The 27,500-nt window shown below is 38.2% G+C and overlaps 4 protein-coding genes across 4 annotated transcripts in view; all 4 read left to right on the top strand.

Moving 5' to 3' along the window:
- sdc3 (syndecan 3) overlaps nt 1–10,326 on the top strand; it is a 29,973-nt gene extending 19,647 nt beyond the window's left edge. The window contains exons 2-5 of the mRNA XM_046834868.1: nt 2,091–2,184; nt 3,437–4,227; nt 4,691–4,919; nt 6,561–10,326. Of these exons, the coding sequence (XP_046690824.1) occupies nt 2,091–2,184; nt 3,437–4,227; nt 4,691–4,919; nt 6,561–6,727 (1,281 nt within the window). The 3' untranslated portion in view covers nt 6,728–10,326. The remainder of the gene's footprint in view (nt 1–2,090; nt 2,185–3,436; nt 4,228–4,690; nt 4,920–6,560) is intronic.
- A 797-nt stretch (nt 10,327–11,123) lies between these two features.
- LOC124376424 (homeobox protein NOBOX-like) lies at nt 11,124–16,828 on the top strand. Its single transcript, XM_046835503.1, has 10 exons — nt 11,124–11,279; nt 11,931–12,752; nt 13,152–13,258; nt 13,357–13,463; nt 13,540–13,643; nt 14,495–14,684; nt 14,864–15,240; nt 15,480–15,784; nt 16,261–16,325; nt 16,705–16,828. The coding sequence occupies exons 1-8, from the start codon at nt 11,246–11,248 to the stop codon at nt 15,779–15,781; spliced, it is 2,043 nt and encodes a 680-aa protein (XP_046691459.1). The 5' UTR covers nt 11,124–11,245; the 3' UTR covers nt 15,782–15,784; nt 16,261–16,325; nt 16,705–16,828.
- A 665-nt stretch (nt 16,829–17,493) lies between these two features.
- Nucleotides 17,494–21,884, top strand: LOC124376425 (lysosomal-associated transmembrane protein 5). Its single transcript, XM_046835504.1, has 7 exons — nt 17,494–17,646; nt 18,615–18,723; nt 18,996–19,072; nt 19,643–19,771; nt 20,332–20,427; nt 20,955–21,035; nt 21,263–21,884. Exons 1-7 carry the CDS (start codon nt 17,578–17,580, stop codon nt 21,335–21,337), a joined length of 636 nt encoding a protein of 211 aa, XP_046691460.1. The 5' UTR covers nt 17,494–17,577; the 3' UTR covers nt 21,338–21,884.
- A 994-nt stretch (nt 21,885–22,878) lies between these two features.
- The window catches only part of matn1 (matrilin 1), a 4,934-nt gene continuing 312 nt past the window's right edge, over nt 22,879–27,500 (top strand). Inside the window, exons 1-8 of the mRNA XM_046835070.1 lie at nt 22,879–23,053; nt 24,522–24,868; nt 24,995–25,217; nt 25,822–25,944; nt 26,086–26,490; nt 26,577–26,723; nt 26,837–26,917; nt 27,325–27,500. The exon at nt 27,325–27,500 is cut by the window's right edge and continues 312 nt beyond it. Coding sequence (XP_046691026.1) covers nt 22,972–23,053; nt 24,522–24,868; nt 24,995–25,217; nt 25,822–25,944; nt 26,086–26,490; nt 26,577–26,723; nt 26,837–26,917; nt 27,325–27,374 — 1,458 coding nt within the window. The 5' untranslated portion in view covers nt 22,879–22,971 and the 3' untranslated portion in view covers nt 27,375–27,500. The remainder of the gene's footprint in view (nt 23,054–24,521; nt 24,869–24,994; nt 25,218–25,821; nt 25,945–26,085; nt 26,491–26,576; nt 26,724–26,836; nt 26,918–27,324) is intronic.

Below are 27,500 nucleotides of genomic sequence, written 5' to 3'. Positions count from 1 at the left end.
ACACACACACACACACACACACACACACACACACTATAGTCAGGGCCTGGTCTAACCCTTAATCATGCATTACACCAAATTACTCTGCAAAGGAACCCTGTCATTACAGAGGAGGATACACAGACACATAAGCACATATAGAATGTGTAGAGAAACAGAGGCACAGATGGTTAAGGGGTTGGAATTGAATTGGTTGATCATGACTTTTTGTGATTTTGTGACTGTTTCTTATCTGTAGCTTTGTTGGAAGGGTCTTCATGAACAGTAACAGATTTATTGGCTTATCTGTTATGACTGAAAATGAATAATATTAGAATCAAGTCTATAATATGCAATTTTTCACACTCTCGGTGGTACTGTAAAAAAACACCACTCATTAGTCTATGTAATTTTGCACATGCCAAACTGATGTTTGGTAACAGATAGTGTAACAGACCTCGTGCTGCGTCAATTTTGCTTTTTAATTCTGAATATTCAGTCTCTCTCTAAAGCCTTAACAAATAGCATTCACCGTTTTTAAAGCTGATCAAGTTGAATGTGGCAGTATGTTTGGAGGCTGTGAGGAGTTTTTCCAGATATGTTTTGTGTTAGTTGGAGGGGGATGTGTTGTGTTTTATGTAATGATTTTGGGGTCTGCTGGGACAGCCATTTGTATAAAACATGGGGGAAGGGAAGAGCGATCATAAAGAATGATGGAGTCAAAGAGCAAAGGAATGAAAGAAGGGCAGAGGCAGCTGGAAAAGGGGCAGGAGTGAAAGAGAGGCAGAGGCAGCTGGAAGAGAGATGGGTGTAAAAGGGGGAGGGCAGAGAACTGCTGCTGATACAACATGGCTTTGGCAAGAAAGAAGCACGACACAAAAATGATAAGAAAAAATAACACAAAATAACATGAAGCTACAATGCAGCGAAACCAAAACACATTTCGGCTGTAGACCTCAACTTAAGCACTGAAAGGTCTGGGTCTCTAATAGCCTTTTCCCATGGGCGCTAGTGGTTTTTATGCTTATTGTATCCTGTTTTCGCTACAAAAGAGCTGGTGCTTCAGCAATTGGGTCCTGTAACACCACCAAATTGCTTCTGGTTTGATATTCTGAATTGGTGATGTTAGATTTGAGGACTTTGTCATTTCTTACTCTGACGCCACGATGAGACATGAAAAGAGAAATTAGCATGGTCGTCATAAACATACGAAATTAACAATGTTGGGGTTTGAAAAAAGCAAAGAAAATTAATAGTGCAACAAATGGATCATCTGAGGAAGAAACAACCATCTCACTGGCATCTAAGTAGGAGCCACATTACTAATGTGATTTTCAGCACAACTTAATTTGAGCTGCTATATTCTCAGAATTAATAGGCAAAAGCAATAAAAACATGTGGTCAAATATCTAAAAGATAATTGTTAATATTTTTAGGATACAGCTACAGACACTAAGGGATGCTAAAGTGAACATTCTCAAGGGGGTTAATGTTGTTGTAATGCAGTTTTTCTGTAAAATCACACATCTAATTATGTAATCTTTTAGCTCTGAAAACATGTGGGAGTGTAGGGAGGTGCCTAAAAAGGTTTGCTATTGCACCAGGTCTAGCACCAGCATAGTGTTGGTGAATTCCTCGTTGTGTTGTTAGAGACGGAGCTGACACCATAGGTGTGAGGGAAGCTTTTTCTTTTGCTGGATTTGTATCCCACTTTAATTGGGAAACTGGGTTAAAGGCAAGGGTTGCCCATAGCAACGGGCCTCCATGTAAAATGGCTCCCTACGTTAAACCCCTCTGTTCACACACACACACACACACACACACACACACACACACACACACACACACACACGCACACACACGCACACACACACACTTGAACAGATCTGTGAATGAATATGTAATGTTATATAATGTTAATTATGAATAAGCCACAGTAACATTAATAGCCCTATAACAGCTTTTGCTATATTTGTTCTTTTTCCTAGTAAAATTTCCTACCAATATTGTTCTGTGTAAATTACCCAAAAGACCCTTTGAACTATGTGCATAATCATATAGTTGCCATTAAATTTCTTGAAAAACATTATTTTCTTTGTCTTTCCTTTTAGGCACAGCGTCGATCATTACAGCTAGTAGATCAGGAGAACTCTGGAGATGGCTTCTTTGATGATGAGGACTATTCCTCTGGTTCAGGCTCAGGCTGTAAGTGCTTGTGTACCTTTTCTTTATTTCAAATTCAAACCTGGTGTGTCCTATCTGTTTAGAAACCATGGGACTAGTCAAGTGGCAACATGGAGCACCACTTTGAAACCAAACAGTCCCTTTACATTGTCTTATTTATTAATTTATCTTATCTAATCAAAGAACTAAATCCAGATTAAGTCATGAGTCAGGACCGTATTGAAATGGAATCAAGAATGAGTCAAGATTGAGAGTGAAAACCATCAAAAACGTTTTAAAGTTGAGGCCAAGCCTTTAACTAGCTGACTTCATTTTGCATTGGACCAATTATTGCTGGATTGACAGCAAAAAAATATTTAAGAATCTATTTCTGTTCTAAACATTAAAAGCATTACATTACAAAGTGTAAACCGGACATTAAGGTTAAAGACCAGTATGAGGATTCACAATCTGTAAATACACACAAATGTTATCACACAACACAAAGCTAATCCCCACAAGAAGAACACAGTATAATCACCATGTATGTGAGAAAATGAGTTTGTGACAATAGGGCAGCAGATCTGGATGAGTGTGAATTGAAAGTTGGCCAGCTGTCTTATTTAAAAGTCCTGTGTGGACACACCAGCTGGTATGACTCGCTCAACACCTTTTCGTCTCTCTAGATCCCCCCACACACATGCATACGCACAACACCCTTTCCCTATGTACTTATAAGGATTTCATCAAACCTGCTGTACACTAGCATCAAAATATTCTACAATTTATATTTTATCTGTTCTGTTCTGTGCTGTAATAGCTAACTGTGTGTGTCGCCGTGTGCCTCAATTTTTTGTGTCATCACCTGATCTGCCGGCTGTAATCAGATTTCTGTAAATAAGATCATGCAGCCATTTGGAATCTGGGCATAGCTGTATTTGTGTGTGTGTATGTGCATATCTAAATGAATCACTTTTTTTTAAATGAAGTGCAGTCTATTTCATGAATGTGTGTATGTAGGTATACAAGCTATAAGGTTGATTTGTATGTATTTAAATGTAGATTACAGTGTGCTGTCCTAGTGATAAATGTTGTGTGCTGTGATGGAGATGCTCAAATTGCTCAACAACATTTTTTGAGAACTACACTGTAGCCTTGCAAGAAATTTGATCAAGATATCATATCATACGTTAAAGTAGCGAATATTGATCCCTTTCTTTTTCTCTCTCACTCTTGCCATCTTCCTCTCTCTGTGTTTCTTTCTCTGTTTCTCTCTCTCACTCTCTGCAACCAGACCCAGCGTTTGAGATAGATGCCACTGAACTGGGTATACCTTTAACCACAAAAGAGCCCCTGCCACAATCAACCACACAGGCCACTGGGCCAGCCCCTTCAGCCCCACCCGCTGCAGAACCTAGCAGCCCCCCGGCACCAGAAATAGAGAGGGAGAGTGGTATGGATAGTGATAGAGAACTGGAGATGGAGAAAAAGAGAGCCCATCAGATTGAGCACGAACAGGAAATGCGGGAAAGAGAGAGAGAGCGTGAGAGGGAAAGAGAACGAGAGAGGGAAAGGGAGAGAGAGAGGGAGAGAGAAAGAGAGAGGGAACGAGAACGTGAAAGGGAACGTGAAAGAGAACGTGAAAGAGAACGTGAACATGAAAGAGAGAGAGAGAGGGTAAGAAGTACAATTGCACCCAGAATACCATTTGTTTCAAAAATGACCACAGACTCTTTTATGATTGTGGATAAGACCCCCATCCCCACTGAGGATACGGAGAGCCTTGGCACCACAGAAGATGAGGATGGTATGTTCATTTCCACGGAAACCTATCCCTTTGACTCACTCAGTACAGAGCTCATCAAAGTTGGCATCACAAACACTGAAGAGGCTCCCAACATTATTGCTACCACTATGGCTATGCCAATTACGACTCCTGCCACACCCAGCACTGCCCCTCCGCGATCACGCAAACCTCAACAGATTCCCAGTATCACTCCTCCACGACCACGGAAACCTCAAACCACGCCCAGCCTAGCTACACCCACTGAAACTACACACCGCGTGCCAGCCTCTACAGTGCAGGTAACAACACTGTGCTATAAAAAAAACCATTAGTTTTATTATTTATTTGTTATTACAGTGAGTCACCCATTATATTTAGTAAAAATAACCTTAACACATTGCTGTAAAAATATTAACAAAGAACAAATGCATTGGTAGGCTCTTCATATGAAAGAAACTTTAGGTGCAGTGTGTTCTTTAAAAGCATTTGTTAGGAAGCAGCATGTTGCCAATTTCTGAGTGCAATCTCATGTAAACAGGTAATCAAAACAAGGCACTGTATCTAACACCGTAATATGATTTGTTTATATTTGTGTTGATACTAGTAAAAGCAAAAATAATAATATTCACAGCCACGACAGCACATTAACTCATGGTTAACCTTGTGGTATATACAACAAATTAGACTACATTTCATGAACTGTAGACATTTCCTATTGTAAATCTAATGGAATTTTCCATGTTTTGTGTTTTTTTTTTAAAGGTAAAAACAACAGATTCAGACATAAATAATGAAGTTGCAGTTGCAGGTCCCAGTGGGGACTCTGAGATCCGAGACGAGGAAGGACGAGGAGGTAATGAAGTGGGGCATGGCAAAGGTGCATCGGACGTCGGGGCAGAGCCTGATTTGACTGGCAACACAATAGATACAGGAAGTTCAGCTGCCCAGCTTCCTCAAAAAAACATCTTGGAAAGAAAAGAAGTTTTGATAGGTGAGGAAATACACTGGTGATTCTAGTCGGCATGATATTTCAAAAACAAGTCATTGAATGTTTATGTGGAATCAACAGCAGACAAACAGATGTGATTTTGGAATTTATCCAGACATGGTCATGGTTCAAATGTCAAGAAATGTTTATCTTAAGATTTTTCCTCTCTGTATGTCCTATAGTTTAAAGACATTTAAGGCATACAATTTAGAAGGATTACACTTGGTGATGTCATGTGCAATAAATAAATAAATTATTGAAGATATATTGATATATACATTTCCTTGCCTCTGAACCTAGCATCCAGTACTTTACTTTAAAGTCTTTGGAGAACCTGTAGTGACCGCTCATAAAGCATTCTTGCTTGATTAACCTCATAATGAGAAGGTGGAAATGTTCTTATCCCCATGAGGGGAACACACTCTAAATTGATATATTTTTTCCATTCTCCAATGATTTGCCCCTTCGTTGTTCATTTTGTATGGGACATCATCTCTGTTTTATATTTATGATTATTAGTGGATTTTCAGATTTGAATTCACGGATCTTTTGATTAGGGGTATAACTAAAGTCTTTGGTGAAGCAACTGAATTTAATAAATGTGTATATATTGCTTTATATTTAAAAGTTTGAGGATGTCATTTTTTTTTTTTTTACTGTTTAACCTAATACGTAAGTGTCAAAACACACCAAGATTTTGTGCAAAAATTACTAGGAAAGCAACTAGAATGCATATCTTAATGCTTAGAACTAGTTAGTCACCTACCAAGTGAACTACTTCATTGGCAAATCCAAAATCCACAATTGACACTTCACTGGCATATTTACTTACTGGCTGATTATACTTTTTTTTGTTTGTTTGTTTGTTTTTCTGTGTGGGTTTTAAAATCCTCTAAAGTAAGCAGGATAGTGTTTCATGTAAATCTATTGTAGATCTTTAGAAAAATAAGAATTGCCTTATCATCCCACAGCCATCCATGGCCATTCCATCTAGGAAGCAAAAATCTGCCCAAGCTTGCTTAATGAGAGTGATGGCATGTATCTAGGAAATCAGGACCGAGTTAATCAATTCATGGGCATCTATGAGTTAATTAGTATGTTTGAACAGTTCTGGTGTCTGGCTTCATGATAGAAAGCACTTTAGTTTACAACCACCCCATTGTTAACTGTCATGTAATATCTGAGCGCTGGATAGTGGGTGGGAATTGGCGGAAGATAAAATTAGGTAGGAGAAAAGGGAGGAAGATGCATAACATAAGTGAAGTTTGGGAGAAAATCCACCTGAAGCTCCAACCTTTTTCTAATTAACTTCCTATAAATTCTTATCTTTCTTTAACTGTGACAGAGTTTCTCTACCCACTACCTCTTTGTCTATTATTCAACAATGTCTACTTAGACTGTCAGCAGAGGACCTGTCCTTCTAGTGCAAAGCAGAATCCATCCAGCTCTCAGTATTCCCCTGTTACAGTTTTTTACTCACCATGACTTTTAGTTAAAAGCGTGATCTGCCCATGCAGCTGAACCATAGTAAAATTGTAAATTATGTAAATTTGGTGAAAGAAATGAGGTGTACAAAATCAAAAGAACTGTAAAATCTATTGTGTGTAATCTAATCAGTAAATTTTTTCCCCTCTGTTTCTCTAGCGGTGATTGTGGGAGGTGTAGTTGGTGCACTCTTTGCTGCATTCCTGGTAATGTTACTTGTATATCGGATGAAAAAGAAGGATGAAGGCAGCTACACGCTGGAGGAACCCAAACAAGCTACAGTTACTTATCAGAAACCAGACAAGCAGGAGGAATTCTATGCCTAAAATCCTCACACATTTTCTTTTTTGCATCCCTTCATCCTTCTAGCCTTTTCTCCCTCTGACCCTCCTTTCTTCTTGTCATTTCTCTCTCAGTTTTTCCTGATTCCCTTCCTTCAACATGAGAGTGCCTGCCACTCTGCGGACTTGGGACTTTCTTTTGAATGGAAAAAAAGATTATTAAAAAAAGGCTTTGTGCAGAATTTTGCAGATCTGCTTAGGAAGGGATAGGGACTCCATACATTAAAAGAAAAGAAAAAAAAAAAGTTTTTAAGTACTCGTTGCTATTGATATGTTTAAGATTGTCGTTCTATGAAATTTATGACATAAAACCTTTTTTGTAAAGACATGTTCTATAAATGCACAATGTTCCTCTCCAGCTGAACATGGAAGTCAAGAAGCATGACTAAGGGAGTGAGGAAGGAAAAAAGGACAGAGAAGGTCATGGTGGGACAGAGAGGGACAGGGGGAAAGGAATCAAAAAGATAAGATAGAGAGAGAAAGGAAGAGAAGGAATTTTTAAGCCGTGCTATTCTAAAAAGGTCATGCTTCTGTCACAAGGGTTGCGTTGTGCCTTCCATTTCCCTGGTGCTAGAAGATGAGCGTGACCACAGAATTGTGTATGTGAATGCATTTGTTTGTGTGTGTTTGCTGTGTGTGTGTATGTGTGTGTGTGTGTATATGCGTGTGCTTTTGTGCACGTGTGAGGCTGAGGTGTCATGAAATTGTTGCCATCACTGACCTTAGTAAGCTGAGCCACACACACACACACACACACACACACACACACACACACACACACACACACACACACACACACACACCACACTGCACATGTTGTAACTCCCTCTGCTGGTGAGATTGAATATCAGACAGGCTGGCCTCAATGACTGTAGAACGATATCTTTAAAGCAAGGAGGCTGGAAAAAGAAAACTATGATTAACACAGCACATGAACATTAAGGAAACATTTGCTGTTTGCTGTGATGGTGCGCATGCAAAGAAACAGGATTAGCTATTTCTCTGTTCTGTACAAAAACAATTAGTTATCAATAGTAAAAAATAATCAGAAATATATCAGGAGTTCTGAATGGATGGTAAAAGATGATAATATTAGTAGTGAAGGATATCTATTTATCTGTGCAGTAAAGGTTTTACTGGTGTAAATATCAACTCTTTTCTAATTTCAGTTTATCATGCTTTTAATTATGCCTTTTATGTATTAAATATCTGCGCGTACAAACACATACAATCACTTTAGGAATATCAGTCCCAATGTTTCAGCAAACTGTGTAGAGATTTTATTTAACCTAACAGACCCTTCTGCCCATTACTTCAATAGAAAATCTGAACATTCCTTATATTTTCAGTATTTTGTTGATGTTTTATCAGGTAAAAAGCACAAGCTCACAAAATGTGTCTCACATTCTCATTGATATTCACATCCTACCACATTCAAACATCATCACATTCACACACAATACTACACCATTAGATGTCCAGCGGTCCTGTCCTCTCAATGATACAAGAGTTACAAGGCATGGACTGTGTGGTTGGGAGAGGAATTTCAGGAAATCAGTATGTGGTCAAATTTAAAGCTAACAGATGAAAGGATTAATGGTCCAGGATGAGTACTGTATTAAATACAGAGAAAGTTCAGCTTAAGGGATTTTGTTGGGGGAAAAAACAGAACCTATTTAAAGAGTCAAGAAAAGGTCATAAGAGTTTGTCAGGTTGTTTTTGATTATGGTGCAACATTGTGTCAGAGTGCTGTACATCGTGGTCAATAAAAACGAAATGGCTGCACAGTTAGAGTTAGGTAAAAGTGCATGATGTAGCAATAATGCAGCTATTAACGTTGACATACCCATAATGCTGTCACCCTCCACTGCTGCTGAGGGAGAATGTACCCACAATCTCATGCAGATTTCAACTGCCTGGCCTTACTGTAACCTTAACAAACACTGTAGTCACATGTATGTGGTGTTACATGTTGGTCATATATCATTCCATGTGCTACAGCGCTGGGTGATATGAGCAAGTCCATAGCACAATTTAATACGTCCCTTACTGCCCACTGTAGCAAATCACTGGTAGGTAAACTAACAAATTCACAACATATCACTATAAGGGGACACAAAGGGACAGGGCTATGAATCTAATAAACTGCACTGAACCACAATTCTTAACACAGCCAACCCACTTTAATTCCATCAATTCCAGTAGAGCACTCAAAGACATCGATGCTCATTTAAAGCAGGGTGTCAGACACCACAGAAGAGTACAGCATTACTTCCTTTTTTTAATAGTTTATTTAATTAATCACCAATGCCTTGATTAGATACATTTGGTGTACTTGAAGAGAGAAAAGATATAGCTGTCACCTGCTGGAGTCTGACATCCTGATTTAAAGTCTGTGGGGGGGAAGGAAATATTGGGTGGTGTTGTAAGCATGTGAGGTGGCTGTACATCTATTTATGATTGTAATGTCACATCAGTGCACCTGTAGCTTGGATATTGTTTAATATAATAATCAAATCTGTATGACCATGTCATGCCTGTGTGTGCATGTATGTGCCCATGCGCTGACTGAAATGTATCTGCCCAATGTTTTTTCCTCTTCAACTTTTCTTCCATCATTATGGGGTTTTGTCATGGACTAAAATTACTTCAGTTAGTAAAATAATTTATGATAGAAGGCAAGACACTCCAATGCAAAGGTTTTTTTTTATGGTTTATGGGTAAAGATTATTGCACTAGCTGTGATTTCTCGCTTCATAACATACCCTCCCAGGCACATTCTACTACTGTCATTAGTAGAAATAATTACTGTAGAACACAAAAAAAGGTGTGCTTTATAAATAGGCTCTTGGGAAATTCCTTATGACCACAAACACATTATGCACCTTTTGTGATTTAGTGCACTAACAATATTGTCACACAATCTCAGCAATCACTCTTAAATAGTAATAAGTTTGCCTTCACAGTCAATATGATTACTAGCTCAATTTGTAAAAATATTGACACCTACACATTCAGATCATACTTCAGGGATTAAGATGTTTTGATTGTTCACATTTTAAACATATGTAGCTATTTCCAGCATGGCTACAAGCTTAAAATGACCTACAAGGATACAAAGAACTGTTGTGTTGTGTGTGTATATATATATATATATATATATATATATATATATATATATATATATATATATACACACAACAAAACACAAATACACATATGCACAGACCTCCCAACAACACCACTTGTTTACTTGGGAATGTCTGGTGCTCATTGTGTGTTAAACCTGAATTGATTTGTCTCAGTGAAATTTAAATTTTGTTTGTTGATTGCTGTTTTCCCCACCATTTACCTTAACCTGTCACTTTCTACCCATGGCCAAATAAGAGGCAGGCCTTCCTGTGTTTGTGTGCCAAACACAGGCCAGCATGGTTTTGATGTGAAGGTTGCCCATTGTGTTTTATACGTGCACATTTTTACGAGCAGAGGTTTTTATTTCTCCTCATTTGGTTTGTGTATATGGGGGGGGCGACATTCTGTCACTAATATGCCACTCTGTTCTAAATAAAAGACCTGGTTGGGTACTTCAGTGTGTCTCTTGTGTTTATTTGGTGGATGTGTGCTGCTCATTTGTGCTATCATTACAGAATAAAGTGGACAGAGTTTTAGATTATGAGAACCATAGCACAGGATAGTGCACATGCATCAATGCATTCATTAGCTATGGGTCCATGATGCATGCTGGTAAATTATAATTTTGTAATAAATACATGTAAAATAAAAGACCATTCTTTTTTAATAAAGGCAGGCATAGACCCTGCAGGCCTACACAAACAAAAAAAGAAATAACAACTATACATTCAAGGCTGATTGAAGTTCAGATATAATAGTTAAACTGTTCTGACATTTAATGTCTTTAGAAATGCTTTATCTATCCTAATACACTATATATTATATAGCGGAACACCCACAATTACTAACCATTTTTAGGTACCACATACTATGTACTTCTTGTTACACAGCTACAAAAATTGTGCCCCATTTTTTATTAGAAAAAACTTCCTAGGTCCCCTACAAGGTATTATCTGCTTACATGGTCTGTGTGTGTGTGTGTGTGTGTGTGTGTGTGTGTGTGAATCACTTTTCCATGTCTATTTCCAAGCTAACATCTGGCTAGTGGTGTTTTTGTAAATTTTTTTCCAACGACGTCTAAATTAAAAATGTTTCTTAAAGCTTTTATAAAGAGTAAAAAAAAAATCCTCTGTTTCTCAGGCTGTCCGTTTTCATCACTTATCTCAGAGACGCGCGAGATGATGCGCGCGCTGGAAAGGCTGCGCGTCATCCACTGGTCACGTGACAAAACCTTTTCAGCTGTTTCGTGTTAATTGAAACGAAGCCGCGGTAATTATCGGCTTTAGATTGAACATTGGCGTTAAGCTGCACTTTAGGCGCTAAACTAATTCAAACAGGTAGTTTGAGTTAGAAGGCCTTTTGAGCAACGAGATGGCCGAGGACTCCCTGTTTGCTAGTGATTACGGTGCGTAAATTAACCCAAATTAGTCTACACAAATGGATTTATAATTAAACAATTGGAGGGTAATGAGTAATTGTTAGCTGAAGTTCACCGGTCGTTACCTATTCGGTTTCTGAAAACAGAATAAGGCTTTGATGCTTCTAGTCTCAGCTTAAATTAATGTCTTCATTATTTATATATTACTTTATATGCCTTTCGGTGTCCTATAAAATGGTTGAGTGTTTTGTTGCGGTTATTAATTTACGGCCATTTTCTAACTAGAGTAACAGAAACCCCAGTTATGTTTCTGATAGTTTTCATTCAAGTGGGTTTAATTTTTGCCTAAATTTAAGTCTATATAAATCTATAATGTAGCTTTTAATACATGGGCCAATATGAATGTTAGGCAAAATGGCTGCTTCATTAATAGGCACAAAAATGAACACCCATAGTGACTGTATGCACTGAGAGAATGTTTTCCTAGGTGCTGAAAATAATTTGTCTAATCTGCTCCAATTGAATAGTAATGATTCATATCAACAAGAGTAAATTCGTGATACATGGCTCGTTACATCTGCATGACTTCTGCACATGATGACTGAGATATGTGTTTTGATATTGGGTTATTGACCTAATGTTCCCCTGCTCAGCAATGCATCATATCCTTGTTAACAGGCAGCCTGTGCCGTTTATGTGACGAGGAAGGCGAAAGACCTTGTTTAGCACTTGGAGTCAATGAACCACAAAAAATTGTGGATGAAGAAGCAGAGCTAAAAAGAGAACATGCATTTAGTTCAATAAATGAAGAGAAAAAAGAAGAGGAAAGTGAAAATACTGAAATGGTGGCAAAAGAATTTTTTGAGACGGACGATGAAGGGCCTGATTTTGAAATGAATGAAAGTAAGGTAGAAACGACAGAGGAGAATAAAAGTAAGTGTGATGATGATGGAAAAGGGAATGATGTAAGTGGTGCTGTGGGCCCTCCACCACAGGAGGAGAAGAGTGTCTTACAGCTGAACTCCTGCAGCCCAGTAAACATGGTGATGGTTTGTGAGGAGTCTGTTGAGAACAGTGTAAACGATGACCTCCTGCTGTGTCCGGCGAAGCCTCTAAGCCTTTCAAAGACAACCCTGATATCTTCTCCTTGCTCTCAGAATCCTCTACCTCTTACACTCCCAGCTAACAATCCCTCTGTGCTTCAGCTTCAAACACAGCCAGTGGTTCAGACAATGGTTCAGGGCTCAGTGCCCCAGGCTCCCTGTCTGAGCAAACGTACATATGATGGTAGCCCTACCAAAACACTTGCCCATTCTGGGCAGCTGGAGGTGACTCTGCAGCAGGTGTACACAACGCGCCGCTACACCCGCTTCACCAGCAGATCTATGCCATTAAAATCAGTACATCCAGAGACCAGCTCCCAGGCCTTACCGTGTGTCACCAACACATATCTTTTGGCACCAGCACCCAAAAAGAAAACTCGAACCTCTTACAGCACTGGTAAGTAATCCAATGTGTAAATTGACTTTTACTTAAAATATAAACAGAATAAACACAATGTGAACACCTTGTGATGTGTCATATGGGGAAGTTTTGCACCCAACATGTCCTTAATATTCACTCCAGGGTTCAGGGATTGACCTGGATTTTTCAACATTCGACCAGGGTCTGTGTGGGTTAACTCCAGGTTTTCCAAAACCATACTGATAGCTAGAATTTGTAAATATAAATTGGCCAATGTATAACTGATCCACCTTGCATACAAGTTTGATGCCCCATTTGTGATGAGATCTGGAATTCCACCCCATGTTTCCAGCTTTGCATCTTTATCAACATGGGGCAAAACAAGGAAAATGTGGTGAAAATGAATGAACCGCTTATGTATGTCTATGTCTATAGATCAGTTGGAGGAGTTAGAAAGGATGTTTCAAGATGATCACTATCCGGATGCAGAAAAGCGAAAAGAGATTGCAATATCAGTAGGAGTCACACCCCAGAGGGTCATGGTTGGTTCTGTGCCTCATTTCTAGGCATCTCTTCCTTTTATGACTGCACACACATGAAATTAATAAAATAATTACAATGTGCGCATGCTATTTTGCAGGTGTGGTTTCAGAATCGCCGTGCCAAGTGGCGTAAAACTTCCAAAACAGCAACAAAAAAAACTTCCGTGCCCCGGACCCAGGCACCTGTTCAAGCCCCAATTCACAGGCTTGTCTTTTGCCTCATCACCTCTAAATACACAATTTCTGTAATCACTATGCATATAATTCCCTATTGTTTTTAGGCCCCCTATGTTTACAGGTCCTGCAATTTCACCCTTACACCCCCAAACTGGAACCACCCTCCCTCCTTACAGTACACTGCTCACCAGTTGCACAAGCCCACCAGGTCTAGCACCACACCAACACGGTGTACACCACATATATAAATACACAAAATGTTTTGTCACATTCACATACAGTATCTCACAAAAGTGAATACACTCACATTTTAGCAACGTGCAGCTTGTATAGCAGTATCTGAAAATAACTCAACATGCAGCCATTATTGTCAAAATAGCTGGCAACAAAAGAGAGTACACCCTAAGTGAACATGTCAAAACTGTCCATCAGACCATGATGCTACCACCACCATAATTTTGACAATAATGGCTGTATTTTAATTTATTTTCAAAGAATAGTATTTTTATTATTTTTCTTCATTTTTATAGTATTGTCCCTCGAGCAGATCTAGTAAAATGGCTACTGAAAAATGTGAGGGGTGTAGTCAGTTTAGTGAGATGTACACACAAACAAAGTTTCACCTTTTTCAATACAGTGTTTCTTTATGGCACCAACATCAATTTGGTTTTGGTTATGTTACAACCTTGGAATTGAAATTTTTACTTCGGTAAATTGTAATACAGTGATGCTACTTTCTTTGATGGTTTATTACCTGTTTTCTTCAAAAATGTCTTAAATTTTTAAAAAGTCTGAAAACATGTGACCAAATGAAACAATAATCTTAATAAATTGGATACATATAGCTATCATATTATAATTTCATATTAGCTATGATGCATTGAATTTAGTCTGTAGTATTTTTTTTATGAATGTTGGAGTTGTTTAAACCAAGCCTTAAATATAGTCAGTCGTCTATAGATTATATTTTGTGAGTGTGTGCTGAAAACATTAAATTTTCTACTTGAATACATGTATATAAAAATCTATATGTGAATTCTGTGTTTATGGGTTATCCAGGCTGTGTTGCTGTGTCCCAAGGAAGCGCAGGAGACTATAAGCATCCACTCATGCAGAGTCCCCCACCTCTACGTCGTGCTTCTCTACCCTTCTTTGCTGCATACAACCCCCCTACACACACACTGTCTGTACTGCTGGACACACCGGAGCACAGTGAGCCTCAGTCCTTTAGTCTCCACACAGACACTGGGTGAGTATCAGCATCAGCTGCTGCACCACCCTCATACAACACTAGAGGGCAAGATGCCACACATCTTCCTAGTTTGAAAGGTTCAATAGAGGATATGGACAATGTCAATAAACATCAAACAAATAAAGGTCTTGCTTTTTCATGGTACACTGCAAACAACAAGTATTAATTTTTTGCAGGTTTAACTATGATTCTCTGGGCTCTTCAGCTAAATATGAGACCGTTTCCTCTGGTCCTGGAAATACTCAATCTTACCAGTTCATGACATACCCCCAACATTCCAGCACATTAATGCCTCAGCAGCCTAGCACGCTCCTTTCCCAACAAACTAGTAGCCTACTCTCACAGCAGCCAAACACACTATTGCCACAATACTCACGAGTATCTTATCTCACCCCATCTCCATATCTGACCCCTAACTCGAGCGAGGGCACTGCCACTTCCTGTTTGCCCCTGAACCCAGGAACTGGTAGCCTGCTGCCCTGCACAAATGGAGGACATGCCTACTTCCAATGCCAAAATGGAAGCCAGATACTACTACAGCCTGGGTTACAGGGTAAGAAATGTGTGTGTGTGCATTTATTTAGATAGATAGATAGATAGATAGATAGATAGATAGATAGATAGATAGATAGATAGATAGATAGATAGATAGATAGATAGATAGATAGATAGATAGATAGATAGATAGATAGATAGATAGATAGATGGTTCTTTTTTCAAGGGGAATTTTACATGTATTGTAAGTGCAACAAAAATGTTTTGTGATAAGGTTGTTTATTTTTGTTTGTACAGCACTGCAGACATACCCATGGACTGGTGACATGTACAGTCATTCAGTTCAGCTTCCACAGGCAGTCCTAAAGCCCCAGTTTTCATCTCATGGTCATGAGAGTCACTATCCTCCACTGGTCCCACCCCAGTCTTACATCACACCTCAGGGGACATCATGCTCTAGCCTGGGTAAACCTGCAACCCCTGATCCCTTGCTGGCTAGTGTCAAAACAGAGCTGGAGGAAACGGGACACAGTCAGCCAGTCCAAGTTAGCGAGGCAGAAACCATTTTCCACTGTGACTTCTCACCCATTCACTTCTGACAGGTGTGTGTGTGTGTGTGTATGCATGCATGCATGCATGCAAATGTATGTGTCTATGCTAACTAAATGGTGCTAAATAGTTATTTTTTTCTACACACTTTATAAAAATGCATTGACTAAAACAGAGTGAGTGATGCTTTTGTACACCTCAGAATAAAGGATAATGGGTTTGTTGCTGCAATAGGTCTATGTTTAAGTAAGACATTGGCTTCTACTGTAACTCAAATTAGTAATGGAGCAGTCAATGATGTACCATTATGCAAATACTTCTCTAAATGGTCCTAGTGATCCTTTCTAGTGGTACATATTAAGACAAAAAAGAGGTAGTTGGAGGTAAATGGCTATGATAATAGTAAAATAAGAGTGTTTTTGATGCAGTGGTGTGTGATCTTGTACCATGATCATTCACTCATCATCTTCAAATGTTATCCTGGGATGCCATGGTTGTAATTAATAATGTTTCATTCATTTATCTTCAGTAACCCTTTATACTGGTCATCGCTACAGCAGGTTCAGAACCAACCTTGGAAACACTGTGTACAAGGTGGGAATACACCATGAATCAGACACCAGTTCATTTTAGGACATTGTGCACACACATTCATACACATTATATTTAAGTTTACAGAGCCAGGCTTGATTGCAGGCAAGTTCAAACGAAAAAACCCAGAAAGGAATAACACGTACATAAAACAAAACAGAACCTTTTGAATACTTGATTCTAATTAACTTGATCGATGCCAAGGGTTGCAATTTTCTTTAAATGAATTAATTTATTATTTGCATATTGTTATACTATAAATTATAAACCACTTCATGTGTCTCTGCTTAGTGCATGTGAGTGTTTTCTGAGAAGTTGATAAACTGTGTGGTTGTGTGTGGGTGTATTCCTGTGTGAAATGACTTCCTGTTGTGTGTTTCAGGGCCATCAGCACTAACCGGATTTTGCGAGACTGCAGTCTGTGTGTTTCTGTACTTCCTATGTTTGTGGGGTTTTTTTGTTAACTGCAGGCGTTATTAAAGTGCCCTTAATGGCTTACTAGTTCAGTTTGTCTTTTCATTTGATGACTTTGTTCTATGGGCCCACTGAGAGTAAATATGCCAAGATAGATTTTTTTTGTGTGTTGTATTTGAGCTTTGTTTGTATTTGAAATGAAGGAATATACTTAAGCATCATTTAATCACTAGAGGGCTCTGTTTCACCAAACGTTTAATAAGAAAAAAGTAATACATAGAATTGTTTTCTCAGTACAGTTTCAAAGAATTTAAATGATTGATTTTAGCAATTACTGTTTTTACTAAAGAAATTCACCTTTCCTATCATATTTATATTACAAGTATTGCTGCTGTTTTTCATCATTTGAGAACAGTGCAGTACTCTACTATTTTGCTACTCAGGCTACTCTAGTATATTGTGTTTTTATATTTAAAATTTTTTTATATTTAAAATTTTGGATTTTATTCATATTAAGTTTAGAAATTGACTTATTTTATAAAATTTTCAGCTATGTGTTCTAAATCATGTATAGAACAGAGTAGGAAGCAAAAAAAAAATTCAATGCTAAAATAATATTAAACTTAAATGTTTACAGAGATTAATGATCTCTTAAAAAAAAAAAAAAAAAGTATAAAACCTATACATTTCACAAACTGGGCCTATGAAAGTGTGACAATGCATGTGTGAAACCTTATTGCATTTTGTGTATGCGTATCAACATCAGGAAGTGTTTGTGTGGTTTGAAACGCTAAGTGTTTCAGTGTATGTTTTATGGTGTGTGAGAGCAAACCAGAGAAAGATGTCTGGAACACGGTCCCTCTGCTGCCATGTCAACACAGCCACCCGAGTCTCTGCTGTCTTCTACTTGGTAATGTTTACCTGCCTACTTACACACCCATAGAGGAGAGAACTTTTATAGCTTTGGGATTAAGAACAATATAGTTTAGCTTAAAATGTTATCATAAATTTGGTTTGGGAATGTAAATTTGTGTCTTATGTCAGTAAATGTGAGTACAGACAAAGTTAGGTATGTTTTTAACAATGTGTGAAAAGTGAATTTGCACTTAAATACATTTTTACTTGTCCTGTTGTTGTACAGTGTCTGTGTTTGATCAAGAACATTGTCAGTTAATTTTTTTCTTTGAAGCATAATAGGGGAAAGAGATGTTCGGGCTAATTCACAGAACTAGCTGTGCAGAGATGTGGCAAGAGACATTTAGAACTAGTAACACACCCATATACAGTCACATTAGCTGCAGTGTTTGAGTCACTCTGCAGAGTTTCCAGAAACTAAAACCTATATACATTTCATTTCTAAGAAACTATTAGGAAATTAAGAATCTCTATACCGAAAATTCTATGTACATGGATTTCTTTGTACAGTAATGTTGCTGAAATATTCTGAAATAATCTGATTTATTATATAAAATTATAATGTAAATTGGTAACTTTCACATTTGCTCAGACTTTGGTGGAACATCCTCTGTGTACTGGAAGAAACTGAACAAGAACATTACTGGGTCAACAATCTCACAGGAAACTTCAATCAGCTCGATCTCACTGAAAATACCCTCACAGAACATTGCCCAAGGGAGAGCTTTCCATCACTATCTGTGTGTTGTCTGCATGTGTTATGCAATTTGCACTTTTACAGACATTTCTGAATGAATCGCTGTTCTTGGGGAGCTGGTTCAGTTGGTATTGGCTTACAGAGAAAAATGAAAACATACATGCTGCCAGAGTACACACATCCAAAGACAGAGTCCATACTCATGAAATAATTTCCTCTGACTTAAGTTAATTCTTGTGTGTGTGTGTGCGTGTGCATGTGTATAGGTGTATAATCTGCTGGTAGCTGTGGATATGACGGTTGGATTAATCCGAGGGAAAGATCCCATTACTGTCTCCTACACTGAAATGAAACATACCCATGGCAATAATATCTGTGAGTCTTTCTCTAGAATGCTATCTAAAAGTTAATTTTCAAAGTATTAGATTATCATCTATCAGTGGAATCAGAAAAAATGATAGTGAGTAGACTATTCTCACATACAAAAAGTCACCATTACTGTACATAATTGTAGTTTTAATATCCCAAAAAATGATCACGTTTCCTTTGAATGTTTCATTATTTCATCATTGCATAATTGATCATTTCACATTTGAACTATAGATTACTGTTCATTTGATAAATATCTTTCTTTTTTTTGTTTTTAGTTGAAATTAGTACTAACTTCATTTCATTGGCTCTGATGTCTTTCTCGAGTGTGCTGGTTATGCTGTCTCACCTTAAGGTAAATGTGTGTGTGTTTACCATGTTCAACAAATCTATATGATTATTTAAAACTAGTTAAGCCTGGTCATCTGTCTTCTAGTATTATCCATTTTTTTTACTTGACTTAAACATAAGTCATTATTCTTATCATTAACTGGATCTTAGCAGAACAAGTTAGTGTTAACATTAGAAGCTGTTTACAGGGCGAATAGGAAGAACGTGTAGTCTGTGTTTGAGTGTGCCAAGTTACACAATGTTATGCAATACTGAGATTTTAATTTACATTCTCTAAATTTTATCAGATTAGTGTGTGAATGTAGCTGTGTGCACATTGGAAATTTTTTATTGTAACCTGATGAATTTGGTAGTACACCACAGTTTACTCTGAATTGCGAGTCTCCAGAAATGTCTGTTTCAATGTTCATGAATGCTGGTGGAACATAAAATACTGAATCCCTTACTACAGCATACACACACTACAACATTTAAGAGCCTTGAGGACATGAACATAAAAAAATTAAGCATGTCTGGTTTTCCAGGCATATGTATAAAAGTATGCATTTGTAAAATCTATATCTGTCCATCCTAGGGCCCAATGTGTGTGATGCCGTTTCTGCTGTTCATGTTTCTTGATGTGGCTTTGAGTCTCCTCTCCCTGTTTGATGCTCGGTTTGGACTTCCTGGCACTCCAACATACGGAGACGCTCTACGGCTGGCGGTGAGAGACTCGCTCTCATCCAAAATAAATATTATTTTAAACAACTTCAAATTTTAAACACAATATTACTGCATTGCTTCTGTAAGCATTTGCAATGCACAACTTGATAAATGTGTTCTGCAATCTTGATGGGCATAAAACAGATTGTTACTACAAGTAATGAATCCTACTAAATGCTTACTTGTTTTATCATGACATGACATTATTTAGCGGTGTCATTGTGCCTGAGGTCTTAGTATCTCATGGCATATCATGCTTATTGTTCTCCTCTTTTCTGTTTGTTTTTCATCCCATGCTGTTCCGTTTATTTGACTCAGCCACATGTGGCTATTGAAACTTCTGAAAGCTGAGTGAAGAAAATGGACATTTCATAAGTAATACATATAAAGTATGCTTTAAAGCTAGGTAAATAATACATTTGAGTGTTGATTTTGTGAAAATGAGTCTACCCTTCTTATAGGTAGATCTGTGGCTGATTGACATCAAGGCTAATGTTTAACTTCAGAAAAACTGAAACAAGACGATGCATAATTTTAAAATCTGTTTCCATGTCTTTGCAGTCAAACATAAAAGGCAGGAGCAAGTTGGAGGGAGAGGAGCTGAACCATATCACCTTGATATTTGGAGTATTCTTCGTGATGTACATACTGCTGAAGGTTTGAGCTTTATGCTGTTTTCGCTTGGTTTTTAACCAGCGATGTATTTGTAGTTATTTAAGTTTGATGTGCACCACAGATAATAACTCCGCACCTACAGAGGCTTCCTGTAAATTGCACGCATTCACAGTAACATGTTTAAATCTTAGTTTTAAGCTGTTTTATTTTACATACCTTGAAATGCAAGGCCAGAAAATGCATCTTGTCTATCGTTGGGTGTCTGACTAACACAGTAGAGAGATTTTTCAGCTTTACAGCTGTGTGAAAACAGAAGAGCAATGTTGGAGTGATGGGAAAGGTGGAAGGCGGTGCTAGAAGTTATAGTTAGTCAAAAAGGGCTCTCTGTCTTTACTTGAAATTGAAACCTTTCTATATGTGTAGTTAAAGGGAAATTAAATTGAAACAGGTTAACTGAGTGTGGACTGTGGGAGGACTGTCCACCAACCTCTGTGTGCACAAATTCAGTACTTTAATACAGTCAGAGTTTGATTACTAATAAAAGGTTTTTGTGTTTTTGTGATCTGTAGGTGTACATGTTCCAGGTGTCCATTCGCTGTTATAATGCACTGAAGGAAAAGTGTAACCCAGCAGCTGAGAGCTCTCTGATGGTAAGTGGGTTTTGGTTGTGGCATTTTACTTTGAAATAAAAGTCTTTAACTTATTTTTCACCTATTTTTGTTTTTTTCTGAAGAATTTTTTTTTTCTCATGAACAAGGACACATTTTCATTTGTATGCTTGTAGTCAGCTGACATTTCTTCTTCCTATTCCATAGGTTATATTTTACATGATTCTTATAACATTGCATACCAAATTTGCACTGTTTTTAATTCACAGGTGAAACTGCCCTCCTATGATGAGGCTCTGAAGATGAAATCTGATGCCATGCCTCCTAAATATCAGGAGCCATAAGGCACAAAGCAAGCACACAAGCATTTCTTGTGCTCTTTTTCTCTGCAGAAGCACACTCAGATGCCAGCAACATACATAACGCATACTCACTGATACAAAGCTTAATATGCATAAGCCTGCTTTCACACCTTTTGTTACATGCTGACCATAAATATCAGTATTATTACCATTTATATTGCCACTGCCATTAACAACAGTATATTTTGAGGATATTAATTTTATTTTTACTGTTTCAAACAAATTCTGTTGTTTTTGCAATTTCCATCAACACAATATCCTGAATGTGTATCCCACCAATGCACAAGATAAATAAACATAGAGAATGTAATAAATATATTAGTAATTAAAACATAAACAATATAATGTTGAAAGACTGAAGAAAGTTGTCAAACTATTGAACTACAATTCCAGATTTGGTTCATTTTAAGCTAAAGCAATTTTTGTTGTATGTTTTTGAAAATGTGTCCAAGTTAAACAGATTAGACGTAGAGGTGATGAATGGAAAGGCATGATTATAAAAAAATAAACATAATCATTTAAAATGTTATATTGTCTAGACTTTTTACTACAGAATACATAGTTTTGAGCATACAAGTGTGGGTATAAGGGGGTTTAATATTTCTAGCCCAACACAAACATATTTACATTGACAAACAGCTTACGGGAAGTTGTAGTTTAATAGTTTGTTTCTCTGAGCGTTTTTAGATGTTGGTTTTAAAAGGCAAATAAAATTGTGAAAAATTATTTTTTGGGGGAAAGGTTTGGGGTGTGTTTGGATGTCTTAATATTGACAGTGGACTGAAGCTGACCCAAGTTAGGCCAAAATGGGTGGGTGTTTTGTGTGTGTTCGCTGCGTCTCAGCTTTTCAGAATTCTGGCCACTGCTGAACTTGGATTCGTGCATGCTGACCAACTCTGTATCATAAATAGTTCTCACACACTATTAATCTATATATACAGCTTGTGTGCATTAGGTAAAAATATAATTTTCTCTCGTTCTTCTATCTTCTTTGCTCTCTCTCTCACACACACACACACACACAGTGAATTCATAAAGTCCCATAATTTTCCTAGAAGTTCTTTGGGCTTCATATGTGTATATAACCATATACATACATACTCTTGTCTATGGATTTACAAGACTCAATATGGTACATGCACGTTACACACGCTCACTAAAAAGCTCAAACAGTACTAGCTGTGTTAGCAAGGCACTCATGCTTCCCACACACTTCCTGTGGATAAATCAATGTATGTGTGTGATTTTACCTTTAGAGGAAAACTGCCAGAAAAGAGAGATTCATTTGAATGTTTATTTGAGTCCGACCCCAAGTCAAAGACCCTCCCAGAGCCCCAAACTAACCTGGTCCACCTTATACACACATACACATTGCATAGATCAAGGTATGTTTGTCTTTCCTGTCCGAACTGTAATTTTTGTTGCAGGTATTTCCCCCTCCTCCCCACCAAACTTTTACAGACACACCTTATGGATGAGGGGGGACGTCTTTAGACCTACCGTAAGGGTATCTGTACGTGTCTGTGCACTGATAACCGGACAGTCTCTCACACTCTCTGTACATCAGTGTGCAGCTGGTTCCTGAGACTGTCATTAGAACTCTTGCTACATACAGTATGGCGTTACTAGGGTTTGTGATGCTACTGTGCATCTTGGGAGCTCAAGCCACAGTGGACCTTCGAAATGCTGCTGCCATGGGTGAGAAAACCAACTAATCTCAATATACATTACATTACATACATTATAAGATCAGGTAATAAACACTTTTTCTCTGATGCTGACATGATTACAACTCAGTTCTGGCTCTGTTAATGGGTTCCATTTAAAACCTTTTTTCCCCCAAAAGATAAATCCTCTTTCGTAGGGCCTCACGGATGAGCACAATTTTAAGCTTTCTTTTTCTAAGAGTGTTTGTCTTATAAAACAACTCATTAAATATATGTACATGTGCATTTTTGTTTCTTTCTTCAATTGAGTGCAACTGATCAGCACTTACTCATGTATTTTGACAGACATTTTGTATGCTTTATGTGCAAATTCTTGTTTATTTCTTTGCTTTTTAAATTTCAAAAAATCAAGTAATTTAAATTTGAGCTGATTGGCTCAAGGGCCTGACAGTAAACAGATGAATTAAAACTTTGATAAAATAATGACGTGACATAAGAAAATATCCTAAAAGTGATTCATATAAATGTATGTACACTAGTAATTGGCAGAGTGCAGAACTTGACCAAAGGCAGCATGAAGTGTGTGTGTGTGTGTGTGTGTGTGTGTGTGTGTGTGTGTGTGTGTGTGTGTGTGTGTGTGTGTATATGTGTCCCCAGACCCATAGATCAATATATCTTTTATGTATCTTTCTATGTATGTTTGGGATGATGTTCAGACACATACAGTGCACCCACAAACTTAGACACACTGCTCAAGGACCTCAGATCTCATACCTCTGTATCATCATCAAACATTATCCTACCCTCACTTCACCTTTCTTTACCACCTGTTCAGTCTCTGTTGCAGCATGAAGAGGCTGTGTGTGTGTGTGTGTGTGTGTGTGTGTGTGTGTGTGTGTGTGTGTGTGTGTGTGTGTGTGTGTTTTTTTTGCAACTGTAAAAAATGTGTGCTACAGATATTTCAAATGTGCACGTGTAGTGTTTGTGTATATATGTATATTCGCTGTGTATAGAAGATTTCTGTGCAGTTAAGAAATGGTGGAAATAATCTACAAAAATCTTCAGAAATGTATTCACGTGGCTACTACAGTTATGTACAATGGGGGCATTTAAACTGTGTGTGTATGTGTGCCTACGTGCAAATACCTGTGGTAGCATGTATAATCAATGGGAGTTATTATGAATCGTGCCAGCACTGTAAGCGTATTGAGCTACCTGCTGACTTTGCACTCCTACCTTCAGTCTCATCCCTCCCACACACACGGGTACCCAAATCCCAGCATCAATTTCAATGTAATTATATTACTCAAAACTGTTTTGGCTACTGTCTTTGTAAATACACAACTAAAGTAATACATTAGTGTTTCATGAGCAACATTCTGACATTTACATGTTATTAAATCCCAGTGCTTCTCTGATAGTTGTATATAATTATAGCACATTCTAGTTAGAGGTTCACCAGATTCAGAATAATAAAACAAATTTCTCCTCCTTTATAGCTGCAGGACTATGTAAGACTAAGCCTACTGACCTGGTGTTCATCATTGACAGCTCTCGGAGTGTGCGGCCCTCTGAGTTTGAGCAGGTCAAAGTGTTTCTCAACAAGATAATAGAGGGTCTGGATGTGGGGCCTGATGCAACACGCGTGGGTGTTGTGAACTATGCCAGCAGGGTGAAGAATGAGGTGTCGCTGAAGTCCTACAAGGCAAAGCCTGCCCTGATTAAGGCTGTATCAAAGATCGAGCCCCTCTCCTCTGGTACCATGACTGGGTTGGCCATCCAGTTTGCCATGAACGTTGCCTTCAGCGAGGCAGAGGGTGCACGAGCCAAATCTGATATCAGCAAGGTCAGGAATGAATTAAAAGCACATTTAAACAGCCTTAAATATCTTCAAGCCAGATATTTTACAACCCTTTATTATTAGCAGATTTATTGCTATTATTTTAACCAATTTCTTTTTACATAAGCACAGGTAGCAATCATTGTAACAGATGGGCGACCACAGGACAACGTGCGTGATATTGCAGCAAAGGCACGGGAGTCTGGCATTGAGATATATGCCATCGGTGTGGGCCGAGTGGACATGAACACACTGAAGCAAATAGCAAGTGAGCCTCTGGATGAGCACACCGATTATGTGGAAAGCTACAGCATTATTGAGAAGCTCACCCAGAAGTTTAAGGAAGCCTTTTGTGGTGAGTATGTAAGACCAGGTAGCTAGTATTTATGGAATGGAAGGATAGACTCCTCAAGAAGGATCATCGTCATCATTTATTATGAAAAGGGTCGAAAGTAAATTTGCCACGCTAAATAGTCTGTAGAAGGCATGTGGTTTCTAGGAGCATGCTGTCTTTTAGTGTTAGCTTTTACCCCACCCCCTAAGGTGGGATGAGTGAAGCACATGCTCTTGTATTGCAGTGGTTCTCAATATCTAACAGAAATAATAAATAAATAAATAAATGATTGACAGGTTATAAAAACATAAAATTGAAGAAAAGTTGAGAACCAGTGCTATAGACTGCTAAACTTGTATCAGAGCAACAGGCACCTGAAAGTACAATATATCCTGCCTTAACAGTGCCTCAGGTGCAATATATCCCTCAGGTGCATGGTCCTCTGATGGGTAGCACCAGTCTGTTTTAAGGATTTGTTGTTTTCTGTAAAGAGCACAGCAAATCATTAAATGTAACCCAAAGACTTTCTCTTACATTCTTCACTTAACATAGCATTATTGTCTCCTTTCTAACTCACTTCACCTACCATCATGTGCGTATGTGCGTGACACCGATGGCGGCACAGTGTCCGACTTGTGCGCAACAGGTGATCATGACTGTGAGCACATTTGCGTCAGCATACCGGGATCATTCAGGTGTGCCTGCCGAGAGGGCTACACACTCAAGGAAGATGGCCGTTCCTGCAGTGGTGAGTATGAATATGTGTGTGTACTGGCTAAATGTCTTTATTATAACTGTGAACAAAGCAGAAGGCATTAAGATGGCTCCCCAAATCAGTAAATGTCTGAATTATCCAACCACAAAGTGCTCCATCTTTTTGCTGTCGCAGCCTGCAGTGATGCTGCCACAGATGTGGTCTTCCTGATTGATGGATCAAAAAGTGTGAGGCCAGAGAACTTTGAGCTGGTGAAGAAGTGGATCAACCAGATTGTGGATGGACTAGACATTTCCGACAGAAATGTCCATGTGGGTCTGGTGCAATACTCTAGTTCGGTCAAGCAGGAGTTTAATCTCGGAAAGTACATCACCAAGAAAGAAATCAAGGATGCTGTGAAGAAGATGCCCTACATGGAGCGTGGAACCATGACTGGCCAGGCGATTGGCTTTTTGGTGGATAAAAGCTTCAACATTGCCAATGGTGCCAGGCCGGGAGCAGTCAAGGTGGGCATCGTTTTCACTGATGGCAGGTCACAAGACTATATAGGAGATGCGGCAAAGAAGACCAAAGAGCAAGGTCAGGATACAGGACACTCAGACTAGTTTAATGTAACACTACAGCACAAGGAAAATTTGCTTATTTGTTTTTGGTGTACATTTTAGGCTTCAGGATGTATGCTGTTGGGGTCGGAAACGCAGTCGAGGATGAGTTGAAAGAAATTGCCTCTGAACCGGAAAATTACTTCTACACTGCTGATTTCAAAGCCATAAATGAGATTGGCAAAAAGCTGCAAATCAGCACTTGTGCACGTAATACCGATACACTATCATTAATATAGCATTAACATCAAAATATATTTAAAATACATGTTTTTAAACGTGGTTCTATAAAAATACAAATTTAGCTGTTATTGCACTTGCAGCTGAAGATCCCTGTGAATGTCAGACACTTACGAAGTTCCAGAAAAAAGTGGAGGAGGCACTGCAGGCATTAACAAAGAAATATATCCTTTTCTCTGTTTTTGTTTCAATGGTTAAAGGTCTAAATAGGTAAGTATGCATGTGCAAAGAAAATAAATTTGATTAAATATTTAACAACCAGATGTTTCTGATGATATGTTTGGAAACTATATAGGTATCTAGGGTTAGTAGTTCCTTGATGTGTTGTTTGTTAAATTAAAGGAATATGTTTTTTCTAATGGCTTAAATAATATTATTCTAATGGCAAACAGAGCTACAAAAGAAAGCATGACTTGGGTCTGGTGGTGATAGTAGTAGTGTTACTTGATGGAACTCTTTAAAGGTTTTACACTAGATTTTAATGAATAATTTTTGTATTTTATTAAGAAGACTGCAGTTTAAATGTACTGTATATTATTTTATGATGTGTTTTCTTTAACAACTTAATTACTGGAGGGAATAACAAAGAGGATCATTGCTCTGGAAAAGAAAATCGTGTGAAAAAGAGGCACTCTACTTGTCACGACCGATCACCAATTTCACTCACTACTGCTAAGGCACCTCCTGTGACATCTGACTCAATGTTTTTCCTGTCTTTTTTTGCTTCAGTTGTCTCATTACATCTGC

The sequence above is a fragment of the Silurus meridionalis genome, chromosome 22 (assembly GCF_014805685.1).
Source record: "Silurus meridionalis isolate SWU-2019-XX chromosome 22, ASM1480568v1, whole genome shotgun sequence".
In the NCBI taxonomy this organism is placed as follows: domain Eukaryota; kingdom Metazoa; phylum Chordata; class Actinopteri; order Siluriformes; family Siluridae; genus Silurus; species Silurus meridionalis.
Note: the sequence above shows the minus strand (reverse complement) of the source record. Positions and strands in the feature narration are given on the sequence as shown.